This window comes from Idiotropiscis lumnitzeri, chromosome 12 (assembly GCF_059441095.1).
Source record: "Idiotropiscis lumnitzeri isolate Australia: NSW breed Sydney's pygmy pipehorse chromosome 12, RoL_Ilum_1.0, whole genome shotgun sequence".
Taxonomy (NCBI): Eukaryota; Metazoa; Chordata; class Actinopteri; order Syngnathiformes; family Syngnathidae; genus Idiotropiscis; species Idiotropiscis lumnitzeri.
The window spans coordinates 16,755,919-16,783,374 of NC_142402.1; the positions used below are offsets into that span (position 1 = coordinate 16,755,919).

Sequence of the window (27,456 nt, forward strand, 5' to 3'; positions counted from 1 at the left end):
CGCACCCACTTGTGACTCATAAACGACACAAAACAAGCTGGACCGAAAGTCAGCGGTGTGGTGTGGTGTGGCTAATGCTACGTTGGCGACGACCGTGACTCACTAACGCCAAAACACGCGCGCGTCCGGCTGGCGAACGCACGCACGGTGGGTTGTCGCCAGGCGAAGGTCGTCCTGTAATTTGTGCCTGGTGATTGATGGCTTTGGCGGGGACGTCACTCACGCTTGATGTTGTTTCTTGACACAAAGTCAGTCACATGTCAGAAGGCGACGTGGCATTGTAGCATTTAGCCTGAAAGCGATGAGCGAGTAGACCTCAACATCCCCGTCAATGTCTTGAGGACAAGCTGAAAATGGCTTCTGGAGACCATGCCTACAAAATTTCACATTGCAAAGTCAAACTGGTTGCCAGTGCTCAGTTTTCAAAAGGGAACTTAAGTGGCCTGGAAATGATTTGCTTGTTTCATTTGTTTGGGTCAGTTGCTTAGCGTTGCTTCAAGACGTTTTTGTGGGTCTGCTAATGCTAGCCAGCATATTTCACATTGCTTAGTAAAAGTGGCTTTGTGAGCTGAATTTTGAACAGGAAGGTCATGCGAGAGCTTTCCGCCATGTTTTATTGAGACTTTTTTTGTGTCTCTATTCATGATACATGTGCCTACCAAATGTCGCCGTAACGTTGATGACTTCATGCTGGCCTCTCAGCATTCATCGATTGACGATCGTTCTTGTGTGTGATTGATACTCGCGTCGAAGACAAGCATGACTTGACAGAATGGGACGCTCCTTACATTTACTTGTTGTTGTTGTCGTCGTAACCATGCCGACCAAACCAGTGCGTTTTTTTTTTCCCCCCTTGTTAAACACGTGTTGAGCATGTGTTAGCCTCCAGCTGTGGACGTTCTGCCAGCATGTTTTTTTTTTTTTTTTGTTGTGGACGACAAATTCGGTCACATTGACTGCATGAGGACAGTCCGTAAACTTTAATTTGTCTGTTTGTTGGTTGGCTGGTTGCTTTCGATTATTTGTTGCTTTGGTTGGTTGGAGTTGTTGATTTTGTGTTTTTGGTTGGTTGATGATTTGATTTCAATTGTTGGTTTGCTGTGTTTATTGGTTTTGTTAGTTAGTTTGTTGGTGCGTTGGATTACTCTATTTTTTGGGTTTGTTTGTTTTTCTAGTTGTTTAGTTTGTTTAAGTCAGTTGGTGCGTTTGTGGTGTATGGGTTGATTTTGATGGTTGGTTGGTTGGTTTCTTGTTTAATTTAGCTGGTTGGTGGATTGGTTTGGCTAGTTTGCGGTTGGTTGATTTGGTTCATGTCATCGTGTCATGTCATCATCAGTGCCAAGAAATTCATTTTTTGTTTTGCATCTCCATCTTCATTGACACACTATGAACGAATCATGTGATTTATATCTGTTTAAAAAGCTTATTTGAACAACACGTAATATGTCATAGTCTCAGAGTGAATTTTACGCTGAATATTTGACTTTCAAATTTTCTTTGTTTAATGGGACCAAATAGTCTTTTTAGAGTCAAATGTAATCCACAAAATGTGTGTCTGTTCGGTATTGTTCTTAACATCTAAAAGTGAGTCATGACTTGGTGACAAAAGAAAAAAGGGGTCTCGATTGTTTTCCACATTAATTTGATGTTTGCCGTAGTGGCATTCCGCCTTTTTACACTTTTGGGCCCTCAGATGCAGAAGAGGATGAAACAGAAAGAAGCCTTGGTGGAGGTCTCCGCTGATGTCTTGCTTTTTCCAAATCACATTTTCTGCATGGTAACTCTTGAGATGCGTTGCATACGAGTCGCTCGGACAGGATGTGGAATGCCGCTGGTGGGGTGGAGGATTCCCCTCGGAGTGCGGAGGAAGAAGGGAAAAGGGGCGGGGTTTTGGGGGCCCCGAGTTGGAGGGGAGGTCTTGCGCTATGACAGTGGGAAGAAAAGGGGTCACGTTCCTGTTTGTGGGCGTCACGGCAGCGTAGCCGGGGTGGAGGTCAGCTTGGGCTTCTCTGGGGTTTTTTGGCTCCTCTCGTGGCGATCGCAGCTGCCGCCGGGGTTGGGCCGGGCTGCGTGGGAGCGCCGCGCAACTCCCATGATGCCCTTCTCCAGGCATGCACGCACTTGGCCCGCCGGGGCCGCGTCGTAAAACTTGAGCGCACTCGGAAAGCAAAGCAAAAGTTGCATAAGGTCACATGACACGAGCGGCCGTGCACGTGCCGTACAGTTCGAGATCTCGGGCCGCACGCTCACTGTCACTGGTAAAAGGTCAAAAAAAGAGCTCGTGAGCAGCGTGGCCACGGTGTTACCTGTTGCGGCTATTTTTAACCCGCCTGCATTTCCCATTGGAGGGGATGCGGACGCTTCCTGCCCGCTCGTCAACAACAGGATGCGGCCTACTCGCTCGGATGTTCCGATGTTATTGGCTACGCCTTGCAATGCTCTCCAGAGCGTGTGGGGAGACAGACTCAATAATTTTACAGTGAAAAGAATACCCAGCCGGAGTTGGGTCGTTTGTAAGCACGATTTGGTCAAAATACAAAAAGGCATCCCGAAAGTTAGCAGTGTGTTTGTTAGTTTGTCAATCGGTCATACAGTTAGTCTGAACGGAGTCCGACAAAAACTTTGACGATCAATTTCTATGAGCTTTTTGTCAAACGAGATGCAGTCGAGATCCTTGAAGCCTCGTTTGGCGTGCGCCTCACAGGTAAAAAATGTGACATCACTCGAGAAATGACACGACACAAACATGGCACACGTGTGCGGCACACAGCATCTCGGCGCTCTTATCTGCGCCCGCTATTCATTTCCTCTGCGCGTGTTGCCGCTCTCCCCTGACGCAAAGATGATCAATGATGCCTCCTCGCTGTTCGTGACGTGAACGTGACAGGAAGTGCTGATGAGTGATGTCACGCGTGTGGAAACGTGGTGCTGGTGGGGCATGACCAACTTTGCAATTGCTCGATCAAATGTTCTGACTGGACAGAATGGGACGGAGACTGACTTTTTTTTTTTTTTTAAACACGCAACAATTCAGTTGTCTTTAACTCTGTGATTGGCATGGACGTTTAAATTCAACAAACTAGAATCCAGCTGTCGACTGGCGCAGGCAAATGTATTCGTTGAGTGCCTTTTTCAATGGGTAGACGTGAACGAGTGTGTCGTAAACCATTGTAATGGCTGACAGATCCCTGAAGATGGCGCTAGTGCTCCTCTTTGGATTTGCTTTGCAATTGAAGTTAAAGATGGAGCGAATGAGGAGTCTCGACATTTTCAGGAGAGAAATGCCTACACGTTGGAAGTCGGGCAAATTTCGGCACCTCACACTCAAATATTGAGTTTGTCTGGTTTGGTCTTTCACTTAAGCAGCGCTTCACAGTCGCTCGAATGTTCCTCAAAAGATGACGCGTTTGTTGAGTTCAGATCTTGGATTGCTTTCTCTCTAGAATATTCTGTGACTCTTGAAAACATCCCCGATGGGGAGGCAACTCCTGGAAGCTGCCGGAGATGCGTTTAGTCGTGAACAAATTGTTTTGTTTATTTCCATCAGCACAAACAGCCAAAGGGAATTATTAATATGACATTTCAAAATGTACTCTTTTTTTTTTTTTTTTTTTTTTTTTTTGCATGTCCCTGCAACTAGTCACTGAACAAGCAGCACTGACCAAATATTGGCCAGTGACTATGGGATGGTTACCATGGCAACCCCAGGCTGCTGCCATTGAATGAATGTCAAAGACAATCACTTTGAACGTGGACGCAGCTTATTTCATGTCGCCTGGAATCGCTTTTTTTCCTCCTCTCTGATGATGATGATGATGATGATGATGAGTCATCTCTATCCCGTGATGCACAAACAGTGGCCGCCTGTTACCTTGACCGATACACTGTGAAGCGTATCAATGTGCCAATGTCCTCCACACAAATACAAAGCAGTCACATATGAAAGCAAAAGTCCTGCGACTCAAACGCGTCACGTCGTTTCGTTGTCCTGTCACATACACACGCCACGGCCACTTCATTAGGTACACACCTGCATCAGACATGGGCCAATAATTTCCTTTGGCTGAGTCTCTATCCATCCATTAATTATAATTCTGCTCACTTTTGATTGATGTTTACTATAGAGTTAATATTTCCTCGTCCACTGGTTCTTGGCAAATATTACATTAAATCTAAAAATGATTTTTGGGCAAATCTCCTTTGTTGGACTGGCTCTGGAATTTTCCTCCTGTTTATTTTTGGGCACGGGTCCTTAAGACTTTTTTTGTGCATGCTGTTATGATAGACAAGTCCACCAAATTTTGTTGATTGATAGACAAGCCCACCAAATTTCCCGTGGCTCCTTCAAATTGTTGCCAAGGTCTGATTTGCTTTGTTTTTTTTTTTTCAAACTTTCCTGTGCATTTTTGTTGTCCGTCAAAAAAGGAAGCCAACAAACAAATCTGACATTCTTGGCTTTTTCCGCGACTTTTCGCCACATCCTTGTGGAAGGAAAGGCCAGAGTGCCCAATCGTCCACGGGTTTGTAATCCAATTGATGTCTTTAAAGAAGTCTTGTGATGATTGGAAGTCGGTGTCCACAGCAAGAAGAACACGTCATGTGATGTTGTGAAGAAAACGGCTGCTCATTGTTTGGCAACATTTTGCTTGCGCCATGCCCATTTCAGACTGTGAACTTGTGACTTGAAATGTTGCATTAGGAGGACACTTTGTTTACGGGAAGCCAACATTTTGGGCGTCACGTTCAAACAAGGGATTATATCACAAAATAACGAAATCTCAAGATGTCGTCATCCTCATCTGTTACCATATCGATGACAGCAGCATCAAATATGCATTTCACGGCTCTCCAATGACGGACCAGATTCTCCACATTTTGATGTTTTTTTCAGGACAAGCAACAAAATGGTTTATTTGGGGAGCAGATAAAAAGAAATCACCACCATATTTTGACAGTGAAAATATAGCCTGGTGAAAAACCAATTTGTTGAATACACTTGTTGCATTTTTTTTATTAGCATTGAAAATAAATCTGCTGCCAAGACGTTTTCTTTTTTTTTGCTATCGTACCAAAAAAAAAAACATGGATCCTTGATCCTTTTTTGCCTGTTTTTATCCTATTTTGGGGACCTTTTTAATTATGTGTTAAAAAAAATAGAGCAAAATATATTTTTGTTGTATTTCAAATCAAAGATCAGATTAGTCTTTTTCATTTTATCTTTTGTATTTCAAATAAATGGGTGAAAAATTATATTTAAAAAAAAAACAACCAAAAATGTGTTATTTGTGTGATGGGGACAAGAATGAAGCTCTGAAATACAAAGGAAAAAAATTCAAAAGGAAAAAAATTTGATCAAATTTTGACCTATTTTAATCCGAAAAACTAAACTAAACAAAACATTTTTTGGTCTGTTTGTTTTGGGGGGAATTGCGCTTATATTTTAACGTAAACATGTTTTATGAGCAATTTTTTGCTGTGCGTGTGTTTGTGTGTAATCCCGAGCTATGCGCCGCACATTAAACTTAATGCTCTCTTAATTACTTTGAGACAATAAAGTGTCGTAAAGTTTACGGTGGAAAATGTGGCGCATTTTACTACTTTTGTCATAAAATGTACGTCTGCGTCAATATTGCAACTGGCCTGCTTCAAAGTGAGGCAACAAATCACATGTGTGTGTATGTGCGCGTAGCCATGCACATGCTAGCCACCCAGCGCTAAAACGGTCGCCATAGAGACACTTTGTCACACACGTCCCTCGTGCGTCACCGCAAGACATGGAGTCGCTGCTCTCGTTTTTATTTTGGGGTGGGGGGGGTTGAGTCATGTGACCATCCGGCACTATCAAGAAGATTCTTGGGTTTTTTTTCCCCCAGGGAATAAAAATCATAGGTTTTTTTTCCATTAAAACGTCAACATTTTTTAAGATACAATTCAGGATTGTTCCCAAGATGAAAAGTCATGAAAAACTGGATGGATGATTTGAAATGTTTTTAAGTTCTGTACATACTGTACAAGTGAGAGAAGGTGTTCCACAAGGCTTCATATGAGAGCCTCTTGGTTTTTTTTTGGTTTTTTTCGGGGGTTGCCGGGACGGGTTTACAAACAGAAGATAGACAGGTAGACATAGAGAGATCAAGAGTTTAATTGATGAGTTTGTTTCATAGTTGGTTAAGTCTTGATTTTTGGGTTTGGTTGGTTGGGTTGGGTGGTTGCTGGGTTTTGATTGCTTTGTTGTTGTTTGGTTGGATGGTTGGTTTAGTTTATTGCTTTTGGTTGACTTTTTGGTGTTGGTGAGTTGGTTGGTTTAATTATTGATGCATTTGTTTGCTTAATGCTTTGCTGGCTTTAATTTCTTTGCTGGTTCCTTATTTGCGCATTGGTTAGTTGGCTTTCTGGTGGCGGTTTGTTGTTATTAGACACGATGGTTGGATTGAGTTTGTCAGCTTTGGTTGGTTTTGTGTTGGTTTTTCATTGAAGTTTGGTTGAAATTGTTGGTTAGTTTCTAGCAAGTTCTCAGCAGACCAAATGACATTGTCTTCAGTCTGTAATTTGTGCGTGTGTGTGTGTGTGTGAGTGTAGTTGCGTGCGTGTGTGTTAGAGACTTGTGCTCCATTCGTTAAGCGTGAGCCCTTAAATGCAATGTGACATTCCCCAAACGCACTTTTGACATTAACGTTTTGACGAGACACAAATGAAGAACATAAATCAACAATGTATGGAAGCGCAAAACCTCTGATTAATATTCATGAAGGCTGCTGCAGTGGGGCATTTAAATGCGGGATGTCTGATCTTATTTCCTGGAATCTTCTCTTGGAAAAGTCGTCTGGAAACAAGACAGCTTTCCCTTTCTTGCTGTTGTGCCTTTTCCCAGGAAGTGAATTAAGTCAAGTCTCCAATTAGTTACAGCGCCACCTGTAGCTTCGGCATACATTCCTCAGCCTGTCAATCACATTGTTGCTTCGAGACTGTTCAGAGGAGTCACTGAAAGAAAAAAAAAGGGATGAGGCTGGTCCTTTATTTCCCAGAAAAAGCACCCTTTTCAAGATTAAAAAAATCAATTTCTAGGGTGAAAACAAGCTGTTGTTTTATGATATTGGATCGTTCATTTTTTGCTCAAGGTAATTTTGTAATTTAAGAAAAAAACACATTCCAAAAACATGCATGGCAGGTCGATTGAACATTCTAAATTGCCCCTAGGTATGAGTGTGAGCGCGAATTGTTGTTTGTCTATATGTGCCCTGCAATTTGCTGGCAACCAGTTCAGGGTGTTCTCCGCCTCCTGCCCGAAGATAGCTGGGATGAGCTCCAAAACTCCCGCAACCCTTGTGAGGAGAAGCAGTACAGATAATGGATGGATGTTTTTCTGCAATTTAGTTTTTAATATTACAATAATCGCTTTAAATAATTTCCATTTTACAAGTCTCACTTTTGAATAACTTTGATCTAAAAAAAACAATACCCTTTTTTATAGCCACCCTTTTCTGTTGAAGATGCAACTTCATTCAATTTATGTTCTCAACGAAGCTAACTTTTCTTGTAAAATTATGAGTTTTTTGTTTTTTTTTAAATGACAACTTTTCAAATTATTTTCTTTTTCAACAATTCCTGCATAAACCTGGACGTCCAATCTTGTTGACTCAATGGTGTCAGGATGTCAGCGTAATCGATGTTTGATCGAGATAAACAAAAAAAAAACAGCTGATGCTCCAGCGGACGGTGCCTGCGCGCGGACCACAGTCGGAGAGCAGAGGAGCGCCTAGCCCAGTCTACGTTCGACGCACTTGTGCCGCTGTTGGTCTCGGGCTCTCAGAGCGCTCCACTCGCGCTTTGCTTCCTGATTGTGCGCGTTTATATAGTGAGCTAAAAATAGCTCCGGCGCGGCCCAATGAGCAGCGGGAGCCGCTCTGGGCTCGACAGCCAATCAGACTGGGGCAGAGGCTCCGACTGCGGGCAACCATTGGCGCCGACCGCGCCGGAAGGCGGGTCGAGCGCTGCCCGTAGCTCATTGGCCGGAGCGGCGTGCAACGTCACGGTGTCACGTGGTGCATGTTCGTGTGGAGTTGTAGCGGTGACCAGGAGGAGGAGGCGAGTTTAGAGGGAGCTGACATTCGGGAGCAGACTTCAGTCAGTGTGCGCTGCGCTCCGGAACCAGCGCGACGTACACGCGCACGCACGCACGACCACCAGGCAGGACGCTGAGATGGACGTCATCCCCATGTGCAGCATCTTCCAGGAGCTCCAGATCGTGCACGACACGGGATACTTTTCCGCGTTACCGTCCCTGGAAGAGTACTGGCAGCAGGTAAGCGAAATAGAAAAGAAAAAAAATTAAAAAAATGTTTGAAAGAGCCCCCAAAAAGGAGCCCCAAGTTGGTGCGACAGTGCGAGGCCAACTTGTTGATGGCTTTTTGCGTCACTTAGAAGTGGAACGCGCAAACTTTGCATGCGCAACCGTCGTGCGTGCGCGTGCATGGAGCTGTCATTCGACTGACTTTGAATTCGCTTTTTTTTTTGTCATAGAAAAAAAAAAAGAAATCCTCGCATAGTAGAGGACTGACGCTTTTGTCGGACCTCCCCCAAGGCAGGCTGGCCAACCGGGAGCCAAGTTCCAGACATAGGCGTGCATGCTCGCGCGTACTAGGAACTGTCACGGGTGCACGCGCGCAGACTGACAGCGACCAGCTGACTTCATCAGTTCCACTTTTTAAAAGTGGCTTTTTCTTGTAGAAGAATTTCGCTTATTAAGTCGGACCTCCACCATGGCAAGTACGGGGGTCGTAAGCGCGTGCGTGGAGCTGTCACTCGTGCACGTGCGCAGACTGACAGCTAAAGTGAGTGCAAGCAAGAGAGGCAAAACTACCAACCAAGGCCTGAAACTTTTTTTCTAATTTGAGCAACAACTGCAATCTGCCGTCATGATAAAGAAATAATAATGAGGCGTCATGCGGTGCCGATACTTTTCAGTTAAAAACAGCAAAGTCCGTAAATAAGTACAATTTGACATCATCGCGTAATTATGTGGCATCTTTTTTTTTCCCCATTTCAAGCATTCAAACTTTTCCCATCCAAGTGAACTCATCTTACTGAGTCTCGCTGAAGTGCTTTGATGGAAACTCTTTGAAGTTCAGTTCGCTCATCATGTTTGCGATGATTTCATTTCTTCTTCCTTTTGTTCTTGTCATTCCAATTTCACATCCTGCCTTCTTTCTGCCAGACCTCCCCCAAGTCAAAATTGCGGGACTTGCATGCTTTGCTTTGTACCATTTCAACTCGGAGTGGTCTGCGCCTCGCAACTCCGCGTCCACATTCTTCTCCTTGACACGTTTTTGTCTGGGAATGCCGCTGCAGATTCCCTTAATGAGTCATCTTCCAGTTATCTGCTGCTGTCGGAATTTGGCCCACGCCGGACCCACAAGAGAGGCTTCCCAAGCCCCTCGCATACATTTCCGAAGAGGATCGTGCAGTATTCATGCCGGAGCTTTTTATGGACGCCCCCCTCCACACATACAACCACCCCCCCCCATCACCCCCTTCAAGTCCACCATCCACCTCACATGTCCCCGGCGTGCGATGTTATTTCTAGCCGTGCCTTCAAATGCATTATTAAATCCACATTATGCTGAATAATTGATGGCGCTAAAAGATCTACAAGCACTTGGCCCACAGACGCCACTTGGGAATGTTGGTCGACACGCATGACATCAACATGCGACGCGTTTGCGCTTCTTCCTGGTTCGTGCAAAACAAATGGCCGACGTGGGAAAGCAAAGCCGCCGGGATCAGGCAGCGCTTCAATGCCGAAGTTTTTTTTTGTTTTGAAGAGAATGAGCAAATCCACGCAGGGAAATAAATTGGAATGTTCAGGAAGGCAAATTTGTTGAATCGTGACAGACTTTAATGCGCACTCTTTCGGTTTCAGTGAGCGTTTCCTTTACAACTTTCAACCACTCAAATTAATACTTATCTTCAAGAAAGCAAGTTTGAACTAGTCACGCGTCATCATGGAGCGCTTTAATGCAGACTATTTCCATTTCAGTGAGCGCTCCAACGTTTGAAGACTTTGAACCAAAAAAAGCAGTTAAATGTTTTTTTTTTTTTTAATTATTCAAAACAAGGCCATAAGCACAATTTTGTTCGAAATAACATGCAGCGCATTTGGAAGTGTGGTATTCTTTTTATGACAAATGATCATCCAGTCATCCACTTCCTTTTCCTCATCTTAACCTTGGGGTCATCTGGCTTGTTTGGTTTTTTTTTCCAGACATGCTTGGAGCTGGAGCGCTACCTGCAGGCCGAGCCATACGTGTCGGCGTCCGAGCTGAAGTTTGAGAACCAGGAGGACCTGTGGAGCAAACTGATGCTGGCGTGCGGCGACAAGGCGGCCGATCCCAAGCTGGTCAAGGAGGACGAGGACCCCCCGGAGAGCCGGGACGCCGCCGGCTGCTGCTTCCACTCGGACGCCAGCAGCGAGGCGTCGGACAGCTCAGAGGAACTGTCGCCCGTCCTCGACTTCCCCGCCGGCTCGTTGGCCGACCTCCTGGGCGACGGCCCCGAGGACCTGAGCGCCGCCGTCATCATCGGGACGCCGCCTTCCTCACCCGAGCTGGCCAAGGAGGGTCCGGTGGGGGTGCAGGTGTGGGGCGGCGGCAGCCACGTCGGCCCGCTTGCCGCCGGGAAAGGCAGGACGGGTGGCGGGGCGGAAAGGGCGGGGCTCGCCATCGGGGAGGCGTCGCCGGACGGCAGGAGGCGAGTGCACAGGTGTCTCTTCAACGGATGCCGGAAGGTGTACACCAAGAGCTCGCACCTCAAGGCGCACCAGCGCACCCACACAGGTATGAGAAACAAGCCGTCGTTTTGGGGAATAATTTTCTTTTACTTTTTATTTTTGCTTCTGTTAGCATAAGACTAACACAATTTACCATTCTGCCATAACAGTTAAGGGTTCAGGTACCGACCAATCACAGCTCAGCTTACAAACTCAATGCAAAATTGAGGGAAAAAACAGGTGACTTATGCTCCTTGATTCATATTCCACCAACATACGATCGGCCCTTGTGAACACCAAAGCGGCATTTGATTACTCCCCCCCCCCCCCCCCGTTCATCTCCTTTTTTTTTAACAGCCTTCCTTAAACTTTAGTAGCCACGCACCACATTAAACATCCCTCAAAAAGTTGGAAACACTCAAGGCACTCGTATCTCAAACTTGTTATGCTAACAGAGCTCCATGGCTAAGCGGTAGCACCGAGACCAGATGGATGTTCAAAATGAGGAATTGTTTGATAAAATGGAAACAGATTTTCAAAAATGAGTGAAAGGAAGAGCTAATGCTACATGCTAATGTTTCAATCTACGGTCCCTTATCACGTCAAATGACATCAAAGTGTTTTTTTTGGCGTAATGTTTTGTTTTTACGCTCAGTTTATAGAACGAAATGTGACGAAATTATCTTTAGAAATGAATGGCGTGCGGTGCTGATGCTACTTGCCAACGCTAATTGCTAATGTTGTGTATCATGTGAAATGACAAAGGGTTATTTTTGTTTTGGAGTTCGGCAATTTGTATTTGATGGATCAAAATGTTCTTTGATGAAAATGGGCTTTCAAAAAAGTGCTAATGCTAAATGCTAACGTCCCGTCAAATCAAACGAGGTAGTTTGAAGTTTTGTTTTTTTTATTACCAAAATGGTTTGTTTTGGAGTTCAACTTTTACATTTGAGAGCGGGAAATATCCTTTGATGTTGGCAAACACACAATGTTTATCGTGCAAACACGGCTCACATTTCGCCCTGAGAACACCCGCCGCAGAGGGAAAAAAAGAAAAAAACGAGATGGGAATTGTGCTCTTCGCCTTTTCTTTCATGAGTGCGGTGGTGCGCCGTCATCGTGCATATGTGAACCTCGTCAACTTTGACCTGCAAGCGAGCTGTTTACAGCTGCAGTGCCGCCCATTAGCGGAGGAAGTTGCATTCCTCGCATCCTTGCCCGACCATGTGAGCGTCCCCCCCCCTCCACTTAATGCCACCACACAAACACACACGCACACACACACGCACCCCCCCCCCCCCACACACACACTCACACGTATTACATAAGCTCCATTCCACAGCTCCCAAGCTTGTTTTCCTGCTCAACTTACACTAGTCGGCAATAGTCAGCAGCACTGTTTGTAGCAGCAACTAAACCTATTAATAAATAATCTCATGAAAATAAGCAATACAAAACATAGATGCTTTTAAATGTGAATGAACAAAAGTAGCGAGTCAGCAGCATTGTATGCAGTAAGAAAAACTAGACAGGCACAGTTTCTATGACTATTCAATAAGTATACTTGAGCCGAGAAGTAAATGAATGATTTCTTTTAGTGAATTCAAAATATGTAACACATGTGACATGCAACATGTGAGCAACATGCTGCACTATGAGTCAGCCGTGTTGTGTGGAGCATAACAACAACACGTGATGTGGATTTGAACAAAGTTTTTTTACTTCCCGCCGCCAATTGATTGTATTTGTGTACATGTTCTTTACAAGTGACGTTTTTTTTTTCATTTGTATTATTTTGTGGTTTTGCGTGGCAGGCGAGAAGCCGTACAGATGCTCGTGGGAAGGCTGCGAGTGGCGCTTTGCACGCAGCGACGAGCTAACCCGTCACTTCAGGAAGCACACCGGAGCCAAGCCATTCAAATGCAGCCACTGCGACAGGTACTCTTTCAAACGTTTCTGCGTTGGACAAAATTGGAATTCCACATTCATTTATTTGTTTATTTGAAAAAATTTTATCTTTTCTCTTTTTATTTCCTGTTTTTTATTTTTGATTGATAACAAATAAATAAATAAAATGAAAAACGCCTTTCTTTAGAGAAATGAAATTTACTTTAATTTTATCCCTTTATTTTTAAAAACAAAATCTGACTTCAGTTTTGTATTTTTATGCTTCTTTTCTTGTTAACCAAATTTAACTTTTTTTAAAATTTGACTCTTTCCTTTGAAAAATAAAAAAAAAGATGGCAAATTTATCAAAGATGGCGATATTACCATTTATTTTTAGAAAGAAAAACCGAATTTAGTTCATCTAATTTATTTAATCTTTGCTAATGCTACATGCTAATGCTATATGCTAATGTCACATATCATATCAAACAGAACAAAATGTCTATATGACCGGTCCCATCCTCACTGACGTGCCGCAACATTCCCACCTTTGCTCAGGTGTTTTTCCCGCTCGGACCACCTGGCTCTGCACATGAAGCGGCACATCTAAGGCGGCAGTGGCGGCGGCGGCGTGGAAGGCCAAGCGGGACAAATTGGGCAGATGTTTCCTGACCTGTGTGGCGTCAGCAAGGCCGGTGGGGCATGTCAATGGCGTACCGCGACTGCGCACCGCGTTGGACGGCGTTCCAGTCAGCGGGGGAAAAGCAGGACGTAAACGCAAGCTCTCATTTTGCACCGTACTCAGTGCCTCTGACACCTCGCTGTGCTGGAGCAGGGACCTTGCAGAAAGTTCCGGAAAGGACGGGAGTTCACGTATGGTGTTTGCCGTTTTTTTTTTTTTTTTTACGGCCCACCCCTCCCATGACCAGAGAATCTTGGGACTTTTTTGGGGGCGGCGGCGGAGTGTTTGGACTGTAGATGCCTGCGCTGGTTGGTTTGCTGAAGTGCGGCGTGCATGGTGGACGAATGGCGTCTTTTTGTCTCAGAGTGAATGAGAGGAAAGCCCGGAGAGCATAGAAGGGCTTCTCTGTCTGTTTGTGCGCCCTCTGGTGGACTGGAGGTGAAGCTACAGCTTCCTGCTCATTAAAAAAAAAAAAAAAAAAAAACGAAGAGAAAAATAGGAGGGGGAGGGAGGGAGGAGGGTTTTTTTTTTTGGTGCAGCTAATAAATGTGCAATGTACGACGTAGCCTGTCTGAAAACATACATGCCAGAAAGCTCATTTTTGATGTTTGTTAAGCAAGAGGGAGAAAATAAAAATGATGAACCTCAGCAGTGGGAAGTTGCAGACGAGTGTCTTGGACACGCTGGAAAAGAATTCTGTCATCTCCTCATTTTAACAATCTGGTCATTGAATAATTTTGATCAAATCCAACTTTTTTCTCCCAAAATTCCCAATTTATTCTGCCCCCAAATTTCTGAAACAAATCTCACTTGAATGATGACAAATGAAGACAAAGTTTGCTGTCCAAAAAATGGAATTGAGCCTTGTGACATAAGGACTTTTTTCCTCCTACTAAATCCAACTTTAATCGTATCGATAGTATTCTGGTTGATTTTGTCATCTTAAAACGTATTTAAAAGGAATTTCAAACGTAAGCACAAAAAAAGATTCTTTTAAAATAAATGATTATTTTGATTAATTAATTATTAATGATTCATTTAATTCCTGTTTTATTTTCTTTCCAGTGTTTCCAAGGGCCTCCTGAAAAAAAGTTTGTTTATGTGATGACAATACTTCATGCTTGACATGCTCCGCCCCAAATAGTCACATCGCCAACTAGTGTCCTGGGGTGCACAGTGCAGCGTGTTGACTGAGCGTGGATGTCGTTTAAATGCTGTGGGGAGGGAAGGGATTGCATCAGTTCTGCGGAGGGGGTCTGCTTGCGTTTGTTGCGCTTGGAGGAATGACATCATTGGAGGGCAGCTTCCTTGATGTTGCTATTGTAGAAAAACACATAAGGCTTTTTGTTGGGAATACCACTAATAATAGCGCTTTTGAGGCCAGTTGCCTTCACTTTTTCTTTGGCTTGTACATGTTGAAGCAAAAGCGAGAGAAAAAAGTGCACTGTTGACCTTCCTGATGCCTTACGCAAGTGGCCTTGTCCTCTTCAACACACACACACACACACACACCCACACGCATGCAGTTATTGAAAAAGCTTTACAGACGCTCATTTCCTCTCCGCCCCCCCGCCACAATAAAAGGCGTGTATCACAGTCCGAAGGACAAGACCGACATTTCCATGTTTGTCTTTTTCTTCTTTCAACAGAGTCAGGCGGGAATGTGTGTGTGGCACGTGTGGCTTTTGCTCCTGTGCACGCCATCTTCGCTTCAAAGTCAGCCCGAGAGCTTTCAAAATAAGATGACAAGTACAAATCATTTGCGTGTGAAAATGTGAAAACGTTTTTCCCCCTTGTACATTTTGACTTGACATTTCTGCATTTTGACTGGTCTTGTAATATGACTTTTTTTCCTCAGGGAAAAAAATGACTTTTTAATCTTTGAACATTTCAGACATAAATCTCGCCAAAATTTTTAAATTATTTTCTTGGGGGTGACAAAAGACTAATTGCCTAATGAAATGATTTTTTTTTTTAAAAAAGATCCAACTTTAATATGATATTGTTTTGTTAAAAAGATTAACTCAATCTCCCCCATTTCAAGAGATAATAAACATTTGTAGAAACATAATTTTTTTTTTGCCAGAAGAAGAAAATATTTTAATGTTGTGAAATGTGCAGCTGCTTTTCCTAAAAAAAAACATTAATACTTGAATTTTTTCCCCAAAAATTAAAATTTCATTTTGTGAAATTGAGATGTTCCCCCACTATAAATAAATCCAACATTCATCTCAACGTCTCTTTGAAGTTGAAAAAATTCTGACAGTGTGACAACAACGGGCAAAACCTGCACGACTGGTTGGTCGTTGTTTTGCTGCTTGATGGTGACGTTTAGCTCGAAGCGTTCACGGCAACCAAATAAAGGCTGCACAAAGCTTCTCGTAAAAAAAATTAAAAAAAATACATGAAAACCATGAAAAATAAATGAATTTGTAATATTATGAGATTTTTTTTTCGTGAAAAGGGTACGACTTTAATCTCCAAATGTTATATAACTTTTTTAATGCAATTTCCAATGTTTTCTCGAAAACCTATTTCATGACTTTTCCCAACAAAATTAAACTATTTATTTTCTGTGTTTCATTCGAGGTAAACAATTTGACACCAGTCTTTTAATATTGTGACTTTTCTCCAGAAAAAAAATAAATCTCAAAACTAATCTCATAAATTTCCATTTTTTTTCTCTCGGGGGGGGGAAAAAAGGATTTAAATCTTGTGTCCTACTATTCTACCCCAAAAAATGCAACATTCATTTTGTAGTTTGACTATTCTCTTGCTAGAAAAAAGACTTCAATCTCATTAAATGATGAGTCTTTGTTCAGAAAATATGACTCGTTTCTTTCTAGAAAGAAAATATGACTTTAATCTTGTTGAAAAAAACCTTTCTCTCTTAAAGTTTTCCAACCTTTTTCTCTAGAAGAAATATGAACTATCTTGCAATATTATGACTTTTTGTAAATCTAAATTTTCTCAAAAGAATGTATATATATATATATATATATATACAAACGTATGTGTGTGTGTATGAGTAACATAGCTACTTCCCCATCTAAAAAATGAGACATTTATCTTGTCATTGGATGACTTTTTGATCGGAAAAAAAATAACTTTAATATCATTCTGACTGAGCTCCAACATTGATCATGTAATATTGCCATTTCTTTCTAGAGAAAAATATGACTCAAAAAAATTGCATCTTGACCGGGGAGCTGAGTGCAGACTGTGCAAGGCGTTTGGCTCATAGCGCTGACGTAAGCTAAGCTAAAGGCTAACACAAGCGAGAGTTGTGCTGCGACAACAAGCGTGCGACTCATCCTCCACAAGATGAGGGCGGCCTTTGTCGTGTTGTTTTGGTTCTTTGTTTTCTTCCACTTGGTGCGCTTGACAAAGCAAAAGTGTTTTTTTGTTGCAGACATTTTCCAACAAGGCCCTTTTTCAACTGGGGACCAATAAAACCATGTGGGGTTTTGTTTAAAAAAAAAAAAGATGTCAAAATGTTTTTTTTTTTTTGCAGGCACTCACAAGTATTATTTTTGTTTATTTTTTTATTTGCCATGTGACTTGTTTGAATGATCAAATGTGACGCTTTGTTTTTACTTTGTTTTGTAAAATGCGCAAAATGTGTATGAATGTATTTTTTATGGGAAAGTGGATAAAAAAAAAGCTTTTATTGGATGAGAGTCTTTTATTTCTTTGTCGCACGGTCGTGGTGCCGAATGAAGATGCTAACGTGAAGACATTGCAAACCTGGTCTGCAATGAAAACCGACGCGTTAGAAAATCGGTTTGGATTGAAAAAAAGTGAGTGCATCAAAAACGGAATCGGACGGTTCTTCTTTTTTGCTGACCAATGACGAAAGTGTGTTTTCGTCCATTAGTGTAATCGTCATAAATTGAGTCAAGTCCCAACAGCGCACTTGCTACCGTTGACTATACACGAAAACACTTTGCAATTCTCGTACAGTAGGTGGCAGCACGCACCAAATGTAATCCTGCCAATAAACTCAGAGAAGAAGAAGGATTATTCAACACTTTAAGAATGTCTCGTATTTAAAAGTACGTGTGGGGTTTCTCCAAGAGGACGGACGAGATTTGGACTCACTGAAACGTGCCCCACCCCCCAGACTATTATTTTGTTAAGCATCGCCATTTCTACGGTATTTTGACTTCATGTAGTTGCCGTTGTTAGCAGTCAAGATTCGGCGACCTTCTGCGCATGCGTCACAGAACGCGTATTGAAGCTGACCCGCCGACGTGGAAAAAAATCCTCGTTTTCAACAGCGTTCTGATTTGGTAAGTCATTCTAAACTGTTTGGTTTAGATTTGAATTTCGATAGTCTAGAATGTTGATAGTCTGATTTTCGAAGTGGGAATACAATTTGTACAATGTCCACGATGAGGCCACCTGCACCTGTTACTGGTCTCGCACAAACACACGCACGCACACACGCACGCGCAATCAACTGGCAGCAGCCATCAGCTCGTGTGCTTGTGTACTTGTGAATGTGTGCGCGTGTGTGTATGTGCGCGAGCCAGGCGACACGCTAATAACATGCTATCATGGTTCTGTAGCACAAATGCGGCGCTCAGGGTCGTAATCTTGTTGTCACTTGTCACACACGCACGCACACTTTGTGACATTTTCACTTTAGGACTGAGAACCTCAGTTCACACTTAATTGCATTGTGGGTGTGTGTGTGTGTGGGTGTGTGTGCGTGTTTGTGTTTGTTTGTTTCAGAGAAATGCAATTGATGGCTTGTATAAAATATCAATATGCAATTTATGGTAGAGTTCGCATTTTATTATGGTTGTGAAGTCCAAAAATGGGCTTGCTATCAATCCTCTGGCTTTTTTTTAAGTGGAGGGTGCCTTCAGCCCCTAAAGACAGATTCCCTTGTAGCGTGAAAAGTGGTCACCCACTGAAAAATCTAAGTAAGCCTGTAAAGACAAAGGTCAGCCATTTTGCTTGTTGACACTTTAATGGCGCTCTTCAAAAACTCACTTGGAAAAGTCCAATATTATTCTTTCACTGGTAAACCTGGAAGCACTCTTGTTTTTAAATTCATTTACCGAACCGTATATCATGAGTTGGGTCTGGAGACGCAAAAAAAAAAAAAAAAAAGTATGACGAAGCCACGCCAGAAAAGACACAAGTAGTCGGCCATTTTGTTTGGAAGTTTGAGCTTTGCCGTTCCGCACGTGCGAGCGCTCGCTCTGGCGTTTCCGAGGAGGAAAGGTCCGCGACAGATAGCGTGTGCCGCAAGCGCCGGGAGACGTGGCTGCGCAAGCGTCTCATTCCACAAACGCGCGCCTTGGCCCAATTCTTCCAAAGGGAAAAAAAAAATTGAAGATGACGACGGAAAGTCTTATCAAAAAGCGGTGAGATGCGAAAAAGGAAGAAAATTTAATTTCCACTTTAGGTGGACGATGGAAAGACGGCATAAAATGGCGGCACTTCGCGGCCAATGCGTTTGACGCCTCCTTCTAGTGAAAATCACGAGAAAAAAAAAAAAGAATTTTCATTCAGGACTCCTCTGAATAGGGTTGGTCGTCATCATATTTATGATTTTCAGCGTATCACCATCCTCATTTTTACCATCTTCAGCGTCGTCACCATCATCATCATGCGTGTTGTTGCATGTGCGCTTAGTTGAAGTGTCAGCGGTCAATAATGAACGATGTCGTAATTATCAGCCCGTCGCTTTGATGAACGCTAGTAGGCGGGAGAGCAAGTTCGTCTTCGCCAGCGTTCGGACAGTCTCGTTCATCTTTATCCTCCTCTTCCTCTTCTTGATGTTGCTAATGCACTTTTGTCATTGCTCGGCCTTCCATCAGCCACTTCCTGTTAATGACCGCTCGTTGTGTGTGTGTGGGGGGGCGTGTGTGTGTGTGTGCGTGTGTGTGTTCCCAGTAGTTGAAACCCTGATTAAAAAAAATCAACTAATTGTTTCAAATGGCAAGGTGGTCTTTATCCAGTGAAGGAACAATTTTGCAATTGAAAGCCTAAATACAAAAGTTACCTCTAGTTTGAAAACCCAACCCAAGTTTGAAAACCTAATTTAAAGCCCAACATTGGAACTCTAGTTTGAAATCCCAATCCTAGTTTAAACATTTAAATCCTACTTTGACTTCCAACTTTAAAACTACGTTTTATGGGCTGCTTTCAAAGTCAGACCTGGACAGCCGCCAGCCTCTTTCTTTAAAAAATGCAACTTTATTCTTGTACTACTGAGTAGGAAAAAAAATTACTTAAGACTTCTGATGATGTTCTTGAGAAAATCCAACTGGAAATTTCTTGTACCCTGGCAAAACTGTTTGTGCGCGTCTGCGTGTGTGCGTGAGGTTGTACCAAGTGGGTCATTAGTGGAACGAGCATCTCGATCAGCGTCTTCGCCTTGACACTTGATAACCTGACGAGTGATCACACATGACGTCTTCTCATGGGGGGGGGGGTTGTACATGTTGAATCGGCCGAACACGCCCCAACGACGGCTTCGACTTTACGACGTGGCGCGCTCAACCAAACAGACGCCGTGTACCCACTTTCCGACGCGGGCATGTGATGAAGACTCAGACGATGTGATCAAACAAAAGTATTGGGACAGGAAGTCAGAAAGTGAAGCAAATCTGTTTGTACAAAAGTATTGGGACATGTGAAGGACAGAAGTAACAAGGACACCTACAGGGGGTCAAAAGGTCACGGATAACAGGAAATGTATCGTAACATAAAAGGAAAGAATAGTCAAATGGAAAAAGTAGGCGGTGAAGGACAAAACTAATCGGTCTACGAACGGCAAGTTATGAAAATGAACATCCTTTCAATTATGGACAATCAAAACTAATATTTCATTTGTATTTTTTGCCCCTATTGTGTCATTTCTATTTTCATTGACACTTTTTAGCCCCCCCCCATGTACTTCATCTCCTCTGACACCGGCCCCCCCCAAGCCCCCCCTGTGCCCCCCAGGCCAGGCAGTGGCGCTATTTTGGGCCTCCGATGCTTGACATACTAATTATATAACGACAGCGACGCAAGCTGACTTTTTGCTGCTCCATTTCTTTTCTGTGCCATACAGTTTACAGTAGACACACACACACACACACACACCCACACACACACCCCCGCGTGCACACACACCGGGCATGCGTTTAGATGTCAGTATGAACAGTAGCCAAGTCAATATTAAGTGTTTCGTGTAAGGCGAAGAAAAAATCTCCATTGACGGTTTGGGACAAGGCAGACTATTTGTTAACTTCAGACAATGCGGACAACGTCATATTTTGCTGCACAAATCATGTGACACACACCCAAGCGAGCCAATAATGCTTTTTTTTCCTCTTTTCTTTTTTTTTTTTTTTTTTTTTTTTTTTTTAGATAAATGGTATGTTTTAGAGGGGAGTTCCACAAGGCTCCATTTGAGAGCTTTTGTGGATTTTATTGAGGGGGGGAGTTATTATCTTCCAAACTTGAAATATATTTAAATGTGCACACTGCAATCCAACTAAAATTTGCAGCATTTAGTCCCGTGACTCAAAATTCTCTATAACAGCTTTCCCACATTTTTTTTTTTTCCTCTTCCATTTAATTTTTTTTTTAATCCCTCCAAAACTCCATAATCCTTTCTTGGGGAGGGAAGTGTCTCCACCAGGAGGATTAGCGCATTTTGTATTCAAACACAAACTCTATTCATGACACCTTTTTTTTTTTTTTCCCTCATTCTGCTGCACACACGATTCACTTTTGTGTCGTTTACGCTTCTCGTGCAATCCTGTTACGCTACATGCTACATGCTACGCTGACCTGTGTCTTATGAGGTGCACAATTGCACTAGTGTGTGTGTGCGTGTGTGTGTTTTGCAATCTTTTTGGGGGGATTGAAAAGGCATGTTTATGCAACAAAATAAAATGCCTTTTTAGGTCGAAATGTTAACTTGTTTTTTTTTTTTTAAATGAAAAGTCCTAATTTTACAGTGCGCCTTCATGATATATTTGTGATATTTTCAGATTTGTCCCCAAAATGATGATGAATGGCAAACACATGTGCATGCGTGTTGTCGTTTGTTTTCATAAAAGCGTTGAGGTGCCTCGTCAAGGTTGAGGGGAATCACTACCCACCCCACCCACCAACCAATACAGCACAAAGCAATACAATACAACTTTTTATATTGCGCATTTCACAACAGCTGGAGCACACACACACCCCCTCACACCCCAACACACACACACACACGCTGACGGAATGAAAGGATCACGTGTTGTTTTGTTTTGTGAATGAGTGCAAATGAACAGATTTCGAGTCGCCTTTGCCAACCAAGGACACGCCGCATGTTTGTTTGTGTGTGTGAGTGTTTTCATGGCTGTGACTTGATTGAGGCCGTAACAGCGTTCTTGCTCCAGCGTAGACAAATAGTCGCATGTTCTTAGTTTGATGAAATGGTTCTAATGCAGACATTTTTTTTAAAATCCAAAAATGTCAACAAAAAGGCAGAATTTTGTAGGACTATTCAGTAATCCCTCGAGCTTCACATTTCATGGCTTTACTGTTTTGCGGATTTTTCATATAGTCAAAAGAATTGAATCATTCATGAAGGTTCTTTTTTTTTTTACATCTAATAGTGTTTACTAGTTTCGTGATTGGATGATCAAGAATTGTATTTATTTTTCTAAAAACTCTCGAAGAAGACGGCAGTTGCAGGTCAAAACTAGTAGAGGTAAAAAAAAGAAAAGGAAAAAAAAGAACCTCCATTGTCTGAACAACTGAAAAAAAAAATCACAATTTAACATGAAGAGAGGATGAAATTTTTTTGACTATATATTATTATTTTTTTTTTTCCAAATCAAGTCACTTCCTAGCACAATTGTTAGCAATGTTGATAGCATGGCTATTAGCATCACCGTAATCAACATTGTTTACCTGTGAAGCAGGCCAGCTTTCTAAAGTCTGTGTCAGTATCGTCATGGTAACCAGCAATAAAGGCATCCTCTGAGGGAAGGACGGGGGCCGCTTCGGGGGGTCCGAGCGAGTGAGTGAGTGAGTGAGCGAGGTGTTTGGGGGGGGGGCTCAAGGTGATGTTTTCTCTGACCCGAGGCCTTGTTCCAATATATACGAGGCCTTTATATCTCCATCCCGCGACCACGCCGAGCGACCTTGTGTTTACGAGGCCGCCGCCGCTGCCGCACAATTGGCTTGATTCATGTGACACGCGGGCCAAACGGCAGGCTTGTAAGCCCCCCCCCCCCCCCACCCGGCGTAGACCCCCCCTCAACCCCAGCCGTTATATATCTGGTGGCCGGACGCTCCTGCGGGCGCTTGACAGGTGGATTTAGTTACCTGCGAGGATCGATACGCTGATGCTGGCTGACATTCTGCAAAATGACATTATGGATTTTGCCATTTGGCTTTTTCCATACGTTTAACGGCCGTCGTATGAACCACATCCATCAAACGCCAAGGCAACACTTTGATTCCGTCCGGTGCCTTTCCATTAGGTCGGTGTGACGGACAGACCGTCCATCCCAGCACACACACCCTGGACTGGTCGCCACCCAATATCAAGACACACATTTGTCATGATGAACTGGTCTGCCCTTAGTGTACTGTTGTTCAGACTCGAGATGTTGGATATCACTTTTTTTGAAGACCAGTACTCGCTCTTTGAGTTCTCAGTAATACTGAGTGCTGATACCGCAGGTAGTTTGGACATATAAAATTTTATTTAAGACCAACTACTCGCGATGACGACTTACTCCATGTCAGATTTTTTTTTTTTTTTTTTTTTTTTGTTGCTTAACTTGTTTACTACCATTGACGGCTAAAGACGTCAAAGATTTTTTTTTTTTTTTTACTCGGCTGGTAGTGAATGAGTTAAGTATCGGTGGATGGTATCGGCAGCCTCTATAGGGACCCGATACTTCTAAATATGGCTCATCCCTACTGTCGAAAAACAACAGAATAGTCACCTGCCAATGACAAGGTACATATAGCTGAAGAAATGTCGTCTGTCAATCACATTTCACGTCGCGACAACCCATGGACTGGTCGCCAGTCAGTTCAATTTTCATCTATATGTGTCTGACATGTGCTGGTGACCAATCCATTGTTTGTCTATTTGTGACCTGACAGTCACTATTGACTAACAAAAATGAAATTTGACTACATTAAATTAAAACACCTTTCATGGTAAGAAATTTAATTTCCAAAAGTTTTCTCATCCTTTCATCTCCAACTTTGAATACACACGCGCTTGTGCAGCCACACACACACACACACACACCGACACACTCCCACCTATTACTCCTTGAATTTTGTCCATTAGCATCCTTTCATTATCTTCCTTCTTATAGATTTTCCTCTCCTGCCGTCTCATCTCATCCTGATGATTTTCCTTAATGACAACACAAACACACGGTAAACACACAGGGAAAAGTACACAATTAATCCCCTCTGTGCCCACCCCCACGCACAGCACAGGTCGCAGCTGCGAGAATGCGAATGCATCCATGCTGTCGCCGAGGCAACGCCCTAAAGCCATTGTACAGTGTAAGGGTTGTATACATCTGAGAGTGTGTGTGTGTGGGTGGGTGGGTGTGTGCGTGGCAATTACACGCACGCATGCACACACACACACGAAAGATGACGAGAGTTGATGGGAGCGCAGACGATGGCGATGAATGGTGCATGAATAATTCTCTTTATTTGATGACGCGCGTTCCCAAAAAAAGTCTCAGTTTGGATCAAAAAGATGCCACAGTGCCGCACCTGCGCCAACGGGTTGGAAAAAGTCAGACGTATGTGGCTGAAGTCGCTCTCAGTAGAACGGAAAAGTTTTTACATTCGCTACGTAGAAGAAATAAACAGAAAAAAAAAGTGAACCGTTGAAGTTTCTATGAAAACGTCGCAAATCGCAACGAGCGGATAAAAAGCAGGAAACGGGGATCAAGCGCTGTGGTTCGCAAAATTAATCCTGATCAACATAAGATTGGTAGCGTAAAAATGGTCAAAGTAAAAAATAAATAAAAATCCCCCAAATCCAGATAAATTCATGGGATGGATAAAAATAAATAAATGCATAAAATAATTCAGATTAACATGAAATTTGAATAAAAATGTGCAATTGACAAAATCGATCCAGATTAATTCAGACTACGGAAAACGATATGGGGTCGATGAAATTCATCAAGATGAATTCAAACCATTAGAATAAGCGATAAAGTCATCGCAATTAATCCAGATTAATTGAAGGCCTTTGCGGCTTTCAAAGTAAATCTAGAGGAAAAACAGGCTGAAACTGAAGCCATTTGGTTGTCAAACTTAATCCAGATAAATTCAGGCTCTTGATAAAATGACGTGATCTTCAAAATAAATCAATCCAGAAGATTGCCGACCCTCGGTAGCTCAATGCGTCCGTCCGTCAGTGTGTGAAAGAATCTCCCGCCGCTTCATTTTTATCCGGGCCGTCCTTTACGAGTGTACCGAGCGTGTTAGCAATGAGCTCTTTAGCAATCGGCGCCCGCTAATAAGTATTTATTGGAGGCTAACAGGCGCTAGCGGGGCTCGTCAATGAATGCCGCTAGCGCATAATTGCTAATTAATTAGCTTTGCAGGCTGCCTCAATTAGGGAAGATATGAAGCCCAGCCCAAGCTCGTTAGTGTCAACTATGCAAATGCAAACGGTAGCTGCCGCGGGGCAAACGCAGACTCCAGATTCCAGCAAATTTGGTTCGAATCTCTAGCTGTCACGTTTTGTTTTGTTTTTTTTGTTCAGTGTAAGCGTGAGAAGCGTGTGCGTTGATTTGGATTTGAAATGGAATCCCACTCAGGATGTCTGAGGATGATTATTGACTATTGATTATGAGCAACTTTTTAACTCAAAATGACAAATGTGAAGGCTTCTGATTTTTTTATTATTATTTATTTTATTTTTTTCATTTTATTTTATTTATTTATTTATTATTTATTTTATTTTTTTCATTTTATTTTATTTATGTATTTATTTATTTATTTTTTTTTAAAGCGATTTGCTCCAACAAGCTCGTCAGTGCAAGAATCGTGTTGATCCCGAATACGACAGCAAACTTGGGCTGAAAATGACTCTGGGGACTCTCGGAAATGTCGATTTGAATGATGTCCGATTCAACTGGGGGCTTATTTTCAAGAACGCTGTCGATTTTCAGTGAGATTTGCTCTAAAACGCTTGAGGTCTTTGTCGTCAGCACTCGGCCGTCAAAACTGCTCATTCCCACCTTTTATGACTGAAGCGATAAGCTCATTGATTTTGTGTTAAACGGCGCACAAGATCTTCTTTCGTGCGGCCAAATAAGGTATAAAGTCACCCGCGGCTCTCAAACGCCACCCGGCCAAGGTTGCCGTCGTCCGTCCGCTGCACTCTGTGTTTTATTTATATATTTATTTAATTTTTTTCCCGTCTTCTTCAGATTCCGTAACTTTCCATAAAAGTGATCCCGATTGAGGTGTTGAAATAAAAAAAATAAATACAAAAAAAACAGAAGGTCAGCGAAATGGAGCGGAAAAGGTAAAAATGTCTCAGGGCGAGCCAACTCAATTTTTTATTTTTTTTTTAACTTTATTTATTTATTTTACGACAGCCATTCCTGTTTACGTGTTCTTTCCGGCGACATTTTGAGCCGCTTGACACAAAGTGACAAGAAAAATCGACACAGGTGCTAAAAGTGAAACACTACATGCAATGTCTCCTGAAGGCTCAGGCAACATTTTCAAACAAAGGAAATCAGATTTTGCGTCAACCTGTGATGACACTGACAAAATATTTACAGATGAATGAAAGCGCTCGTTGAGACCTAGAAGTTGACGTATGCGCAAACATGGACAAGTGTCGTGGATTTTTATTTTTTTTTTAACTCAGTGTCTTATTTCCATTGTGCAAGAAGGTGCTTATCATGCGTAAATTGATGACATACTTGAATTGCATGACATCGGCAACTTTTCGAGCGCATGTGACCGATGCCTAAACTCAATATTTTTATTGTACAAAGTTCTGGCTATGATGGAAAAACTCGCAAGATGTGCAATTGCATTAATTGCATCGCATGTACATTTTGCTGCGGATTTTATTAGACTATGTGGATTATTTCTGGTCTCTTTTTTTTTTATTTTTGTAAGGTGGCATATACAAATAACAAATTTTACTTTTTGTATTATTTCTATGTAGTCATTATGCAGATTTTTCTTCTACAAGGTGGAGGTTATCAGGATATCTGATAAGAAGTTGCCACATGACCATATTTGTCTGACGCGTCTACATTATGCGCATGTGACCAATATTTGACTCTGTGGATTATGTGGTTGTACAATATTTCTAGTATGTAGTGAACAGTCGCACGGCGCCGTATCAACTACTGTAGCTCGATGATATGTTGTTTTTTTGTGGATTATTTTGAGTGGTTGGTTTATTTCTATTGTCTACAATCTTTCGCTTAATTTCAAGTGTGTTCCTCCATCAAAGCGCAACGGGAACAAACAAGGCTCTGCGGGAAAGTCTTCCTAGGAGGACTCTGAAGTGTTTTTCCGTTTATTCCCCCCTTTTTTTTTTTTTTTCCTTTTCCTTTTTATCTTCCTGCGGTTGTCTTTGCAGGGTAGGAGGAGGCGAAAGAATTTATGCCTTTAATTAGGAAGGCGGCTTGGCCTTGGAGGGACGTTACTCGTTTTACTCGCAGGTCGGCGGGCTCGTCTGGGCGGCGGTCTGGGACGTGCTCGCTGCTTTAGTGCTTTATTGGAAAAAGGGCGCGTCGTAAAAGCAAGTCGGCAACCTTTCCCCGCAGAGATGATCGTCATCGAGTCATCCCGCCGACGGCTTTCCTCGGGTCAAAAATTATCAAGTGGAAGAAATTATCGAGGAGTGTTTCCCAAAGACGATTGTTCTCTGAATGGGAGAAAAAAAAAGACATCACACTTTAGAGTTCAATCTGGTGTCAAACATCTATGTAACTCGACGGAGCTGCTGTACAACCGCCAAAATCCCAATTTTTTTTTTTGAGGCGTTTGTGTTTGTTCACGTATGAAGGTCAATGTCAAGGTCATAACATGTTCAAAGGTGCCAAACCCCAAATTCTCCATTTTCATCCGATCGTTTCCAAACTTGGTG

The 27,456-nt window shown here is 42.6% G+C and overlaps 2 protein-coding genes across 2 annotated transcripts in view; both read left to right on the forward strand.

The window, feature by feature from the left end:
* The first annotated feature begins 8,058 nt into the window (after positions 1-8,058).
* LOC148326224 (Krueppel-like factor 6) lies at positions 8,059-13,826 on the forward strand. The gene is made up of 4 exons (XM_088311754.1): positions 8,059-8,302; positions 10,262-10,832; positions 12,580-12,703; positions 13,211-13,826. Exons 1-4 carry the CDS (start codon positions 8,201-8,203, stop codon positions 13,260-13,262), a joined length of 849 nt encoding a protein of 282 aa, XP_088167880.1. The 5' UTR covers positions 8,059-8,200; the 3' UTR covers positions 13,263-13,826.
* A 3,657-nt stretch (positions 13,827-17,483) lies between these two features.
* The window catches only part of pitrm1 (pitrilysin metallopeptidase 1), a 30,355-nt gene continuing 20,382 nt past the window's right edge, over positions 17,484-27,456 (forward strand). The window contains exon 1 of the mRNA XM_088311688.1: positions 17,484-17,626. Within this exon, the coding sequence (XP_088167814.1) occupies positions 17,550-17,626 (77 nt within the window). The 5' untranslated portion in view covers positions 17,484-17,549. The remainder of the gene's footprint in view (positions 17,627-27,456) is intronic.

Bases quoted from the DNA above. Each gene is read 5' to 3' on its own strand.
- LOC148326224 (XM_088311754.1), top strand. From the start codon at position 8,201: ATGGACGTCATCCCCATGTGCAGCATCTTCCAGGAGCTCCAGATCGTG. The intron at 10,833-12,579 runs GTATGAGAAACA...TTTGCGTGGCAG, and splicing joins GCACCAGCGCACCCACACAG to GCGAGAAGCCGTACAGATGC. The intron at 12,704-13,210 runs GTACTCTTTCAA...ACCTTTGCTCAG, and splicing joins AAATGCAGCCACTGCGACAG to GTGTTTTTCCCGCTCGGACC.